General features: G+C 38.1%; 1 protein-coding gene across 1 annotated transcript; it reads right to left on the bottom strand.

The window, feature by feature from the left end:
• Positions 1-1732: 1732 nt before the first annotated feature.
• LOC104907187 (20 kDa chaperonin, chloroplastic) lies at positions 1733-4798 on the bottom strand. The gene is made up of 6 exons (XM_010696076.3): positions 4640-4798; positions 3522-3703; positions 3254-3433; positions 3002-3157; positions 2246-2323; positions 1733-2055 (listed from the first exon to the last, which is right to left on the bottom strand). The coding sequence occupies exons 2-6, from the start codon at positions 3699-3701 to the stop codon at positions 1882-1884; spliced, it is 768 nt and encodes a 255-aa protein (XP_010694378.1). The 5' UTR covers positions 3702-3703; positions 4640-4798; the 3' UTR covers positions 1733-1881.
• Between the last annotated feature and the right edge of the window lie 639 nt (positions 4799-5437).

Raw genomic sequence — 5437 nt, 5'->3', positions numbered from 1 at the left:
TTAACATTACAAAAAGTAACCCTAGTTATAGTAAAAGTAATCCCCTTACAGTTACAAAAAGTAACCCCTATTTATAGTAAAGTAATCCCTATTTATAAAAAAAAAAGTAACCCCTTTATAGGTACAAAAAGTAACATATACTTTCAGTAAAAGTAACCCCTTAGCATTATAAAAAGTAATCCCTAGTGTCAGTAAAATAGCCCCTTCGCATTCGATAAAGTAATCTCTAATTCACTAAAAGTAACACCTTAGCATTGAAAAGCAACGTGTTTCACTTTTTATGAATAAATGAGATTACTTTAAATATATAATGGGGATACTTTTTATGAACTAATTAATGGGTTACTTATACCTTTCTTATTCTTATGATTACTTTCTATAAACATTTCAAGCTATTATATAACAATTAGAGTTAATTTTACGAACATATGAGGTTACTCGAACAAATAAATAAGGTTACTCAAACATGTAATTAGGGTTACTTTTATTAACTAATGAGGTTACTTTTATAACATAATGGGTCATTTGAAAAATATATGAGGGTTACTTGTAGAATAAATGGGTTACTCGTACGATAAAATAAGGGTACAAATAATAATAGTTACTTATTATGAAGTAATGGGTTCCTCATATCATAAAATAAGGTCACAAATAATAATGGTTACACGTACATTTAGATAGGGTTATCCGAAAACGAATTCACACTTCGGCTTTTTTTAAAGGGGACACGAGCATCATTATAAGGCCTAGCTTGGGCTTATTATTAGCTGGCCACATCCTTATTTATCAATGTGTAAGTGGTAAAATTCTAGGGGAAATAAGAGGAGAGAGAAAATAGGGAAAAAAAAAATAGGGAAAACAAGAAGAGAGAGAAAATGAGGCAAAAAAATAAGAAAATTGAGAGAGACATCAAAGAGAAAAAAAAAAAAGAAAAAAAAAAGAGTTTTTTTATTAAAAAAAAAGAATGAGAGAAGGGTGGGGGGTAGAGGTGGCCACGGTCCGGTCCGGGCCGGTTCATGGTCGGTTCCGAGATCGGGCCGGTTCAGACAACCATGAACCTAAACTGGACCGGTTAGTTGACCGGACCGGTCCGATTCAGGTTCAGGGCTAGCATTTGTCAACCCTGAACCAGTTACAATGCGGTTCATTGAACGGGCCGATTCAAGGCCACACCAACGGTTCAATGCTTCCCCTTCTCTCTCACCCCCTCTCTTTAGAAAAACAGGCAGTTCTTTAGCGGTTCAAAGGGCGGTTCAATGGTCGGGCGGTTCAAACCGCGATTCCAGGGCGGTCCGGGGCGGTTCATTTCCTGCACCAATCGACCCGCTCTAACCCGGGTTCTTGGACGATTCAGGGTCGGTTCTTAATCGGTTTTTGGGTGGTCCGGGCTAGGCCAGTCTGTCACCGGGCCGGTCCAGGGCTGGGTCCGATTGGGCCCGCCCAATGGCCACCTCTAGTAGGGGGCGTGTGTGGAGAAGGGAGGTGTTGGCCACACCATTAGTTGAATGTGTGGCCCGCCTCTTTTAAAAGTTTGTGAACACATTATGGTAGACCTCAGTCCTCAGCTAAACTCATTCAAATTCCAATGTTCAGATAAAATTTGTTGGCGACTTTAAGTAAAAGCAAACAAGAAATTTTGATAAAAAAAAAAAAAAAAAAAAAGCAAACAAGAAATAGTTAACCGGGAACCTCTGACGAATCAACCAAACTTAACAAATGACCTACAAAGATGTAACCAAAGCTCATTTTATTACTGAAGATTTTCTTTTCTAGCACTGTCAAATGCAAAAAATTCCACCCCCCTGAACTACAGGTAAGGCGGGACAAACTACAAGTCTACTTCTACAAACAGCAGATAGAAATCACAGGGTATGAGGCGTTCTAAGAAAGCACAGCCATCACATCTGATACTCGCAACGCGATGTAGTCAGACCCATCACTACCCTTCAAATCATTTCCAGCATATTTGGAATACAAAACTGTGCTTCCTGGAGAAATAGGCAGTGGAGTCCTGTTCCCCTCTTCATCCAAAAGACCAGGACCAGTTGCAACTACCTGCATGATCAATGCATGCAGAACAAGTAGGCTGAGTTATTTGGGAAATTAGAACAGAGCAAACATTTTACTTCACAGTCGTTGCATCATGGCAACACTATGATAGATTTATCAATAAAGCCTCAAATTGTTGATTCTTTTTTTTCTTTTTTTGGGTAATAATTTGTCTTAGTTTTGGAAAGATAATTACTGTGCCAAATGAAGGTTTCTCCTTTGCAGACTCGGTCAGCAACAATCCTCCCGCAGTCTTATCCGCAACCTCAGCAACCTGTCCGATTAAAACAGAATGCTATCAAATAATGGGATGCATGTCACAAGCAATTTCAGGAAGCATGTCGAAAGGTCCATTTTAGTATAACGTCTAAATGCAGATCCCAAAAAGAAAAACAAAAGCAAAACAAAAACACAAAAAAAAAAAAGAGGAAAAAGAGAAGAAGATAGAGAGAAGAGAAGTAGGTTAAGGTGATCAATTTAGTCAATGTTGTCCCACTGAATACTAGACAAAGGGGCCTTCTCAAAGTATTGACACGCTTCCCAGCCTACTGGTTTTCCTGAGTAAAAAGCCAGCAAGATTAGTTCTTACTTCTTAGAGGCTAGAGCATGAGGGAACTCCAACATGGCTTATCATATAGAACCCAAACTATAGAGGGATGAAAGAATCTTGCAGTCTCTATAAAAACTGACCAAGCTACCTCATGTACTCTTCAAGTTAATAGATGGAGTCATCAGAGTTCTTTATGTCTAACTTCCTCCCATCAAAAACTAACAGCAAACATAAGAAAAAGGAGAATAACTTCGGATAATTCCCATTCTGAAAATAATATACTTGGTCTAACGGGAGCATCAATTGCATATTTTGTTATATATGACATGAGAAAGGATACTGCTAAACAAAACTCATCATATTTTTCTGTTAAAAAAGGTGTTATTTTGTCAGTTTACAAACCTTTATCAATATGCGGTCATTCAAAGGTTTGAGATCCTTAACATCATCATTCTCTAGAATGCCAATTATATCATCTTCTTTCAATATCAAATGACTAGATCCATCCACTTCTACTTCAGTACCTGTGTACTTGGAATACACAACTTCAGCACCAGTCTGTACAGGAAAAAACAAATACAGAATTAGTTTTAGGCTCATCACATTCACAGCTAGCATGATTAGCATCTGCATGTCAAGCATAGAGGCATCAACCTTGACAGCAAAAGGCAGTTTTTTTTCACCAACTTTCTTCCCAGAACCGATGGCAACAACTTCACCTGATTGGGGTTTGCTTTGTGTGGTAGTAGGAAGAAAAATTCCACTAGTGGTCTTCTCCTCAACCGTCTTTGTTTTTATCAAAACTCTATCTCCCAGTGGCTTAACTGATGTATACTGCAAAAAGTGACAAGTAAAGCATAGTAAGATTCTGTTTGGTGAAGAAAGAACATTAATAAGTATTGCACAGACACGCATAACTAACCTTGGATGCGGTTACTGAGGCACCATTAACAACCAAAGCACGCAATGACCTTGATGTAAAACTAGGATATGTAACACAAACATTGAACTTTGAGAATCCTGAAGCAGACCGAAGGCCTTCAAATGAGGGCAATGCTTTGATTGTTAAAGATGAAGAACTTGTAATCTGAGTAGCAGCCATTTCTGTGTATATTCACAAAAACCAAGAAATTGCTCAGACGCCATCTTTGTCAAACATATGCTACAACAACAATAGTATACATAACACTTTGGGTAGCCACCGCTTCCTTAGTAATATCCTCCTTACAGAATTTCGGGTAGTGGTAACTTGGTAAGTGTCATAGGCTAGAAGTTAACAACCAAACAACTAAAGAGTAACTCACTAAAGGCCGCATCATTTTCATCTGAAATTCCCTTATTTGAACTTATAGAACATACTTGGAACTTATTTTTCCTAAAACCTAAACTTTCTAAGGCGAAAAGAGCAAAACCTAAGTGATGCAATTGCAATCTCAAACATCATATAAAACAGAAAAGGATTAATGCTGCATTTAAAGGTGAGGTCAAGATATTTGCAACCTTATCTATTAATGGAGACACACAAACTACTTAATCTGTGATGGCATTACATAATAACACAGATTATTCATTGCATTTCTTTTCAAACTATATAACTTCTAATTTCTCTTATAAAGGTAAGTAAAACTAAAACATTAGAAGACCCTCCTCTCGAGGAACAATCAAAACCCATACAATTAACCACAACCACAATGTAGAAAAATGACCCATATCCCTTCTATTCCTTTCTCTTCCAGACCCACAAATCTAAACTCAACAAAAAGGCAAAAAATTGGGTATGTCAACTTGGGCAGAAGCTAGCAAAGTACAATAGAACAAATACGACCCAATTACAGCGTCACACGCAATGCCAATTATACCACATTATATACCCATTTTGTAACCTCAAGATTCATCAAGCAAGTATTCAATTTATACTTAAGACAAATGTGAGTAAAATTAATGAACCCAGAAATGTATCTAAGCAAATAGCATATGAATCGAGAAACAAAACCCAGATATATGGAGAAATTATAGAGAAAAAAAAGTAGAAAAACATACTAGGTAATTCGATAGAGAGGCTAGAGTAGTAGAGTTGTAGAATTTGTTATGGAATGAGTTTGGACTTTGGAGGGTGTGTGTGAAGTGAACGGTGAAAGTTTGGAGAGGCGTAATTTTGTACGTTTAGCAATTGAGGTTGCTTTATGCCTTTATCCTTAGCGAGGAGAAATTCATAGCTCGAGTGGGGTCCGGTCGATGTTGATCACCTCTACCTACATATATTATAGTGAAACTACTGGGTCAGACCGTCTGACCCAATAAATTCCGTCGGACGGGGGCGGGGCACTTGTATTCTTCCTCCCTCCTCCCTTAAAAATTTTCTCGCTCCTGCCTTTTCTTCTCATCTGTGTTCTTCATTTCTCCTCTCCTTTACTTTCCTTTCTTCTTCACCACCACCATCTTCATCATCACCTTCATTATCGGCTTCATTCGGGTCGACATCCGGAACCACTTCACCACCAACATGAGGCTGAGACTCAACTTCATCATCATTGTTATCACTCTTGTCGTAGGGGTCCGGTGTCGGGAGCGGTGTAGGTGTAGGCGGATCAACATAAGGGTCTCTCCTATCCTTAGAGTCTATTGAACTTTCCTCTTCTACTTCGAAATTAGTTCTCTCATTTGAGTCGGATTCGTGGACGGTGTCACTCGAAGCAAGTGAATGAGTTGAATGATTTGAATCATCACTACTGTAACTGGACATGTTTTATGTTTGATGTTTGGGTTGATTTTTCAGATACAATTTATAAAATGAAGACTACCTGAAAAAGACTACCTGAAAAAAATAAAGACCAACTG

The sequence above is a fragment of the Beta vulgaris genome, chromosome 4 (assembly GCF_026745355.1).
Source record: "Beta vulgaris subsp. vulgaris cultivar EL10 chromosome 4, EL10.2, whole genome shotgun sequence".
NCBI classification, from domain to species: Eukaryota; Viridiplantae; Streptophyta; class Magnoliopsida; order Caryophyllales; family Amaranthaceae; genus Beta; species Beta vulgaris.
Note: the sequence above shows the minus strand (reverse complement) of the source record. Positions and strands in the feature narration are given on the sequence as shown.

What these genes read in the sequence shown, in the direction of transcription:
- LOC104907187 (XM_010696076.3), bottom strand. Translation starts at nt 3,701, where the DNA reads ATGGCTGCTACTCAGATTACAAGTTCTTCATCTTTAACAATCAAAGCA. An exon ending in AACTGCCTTTTGCTGTCAAG is followed by an intron (nt 3,158 to 3,253) that starts GTTGATGCCTCT and finishes TTTCCTGTACAG; the next exon opens with ACTGGTGCTGAAGTTGTGTA. An exon ending in AGAAACCTTCATTTGGCACA is followed by an intron (nt 2,056 to 2,245) that starts GTAATTATCTTT and finishes TTGATCATGCAG; the next exon opens with GTAGTTGCAACTGGTCCTGG.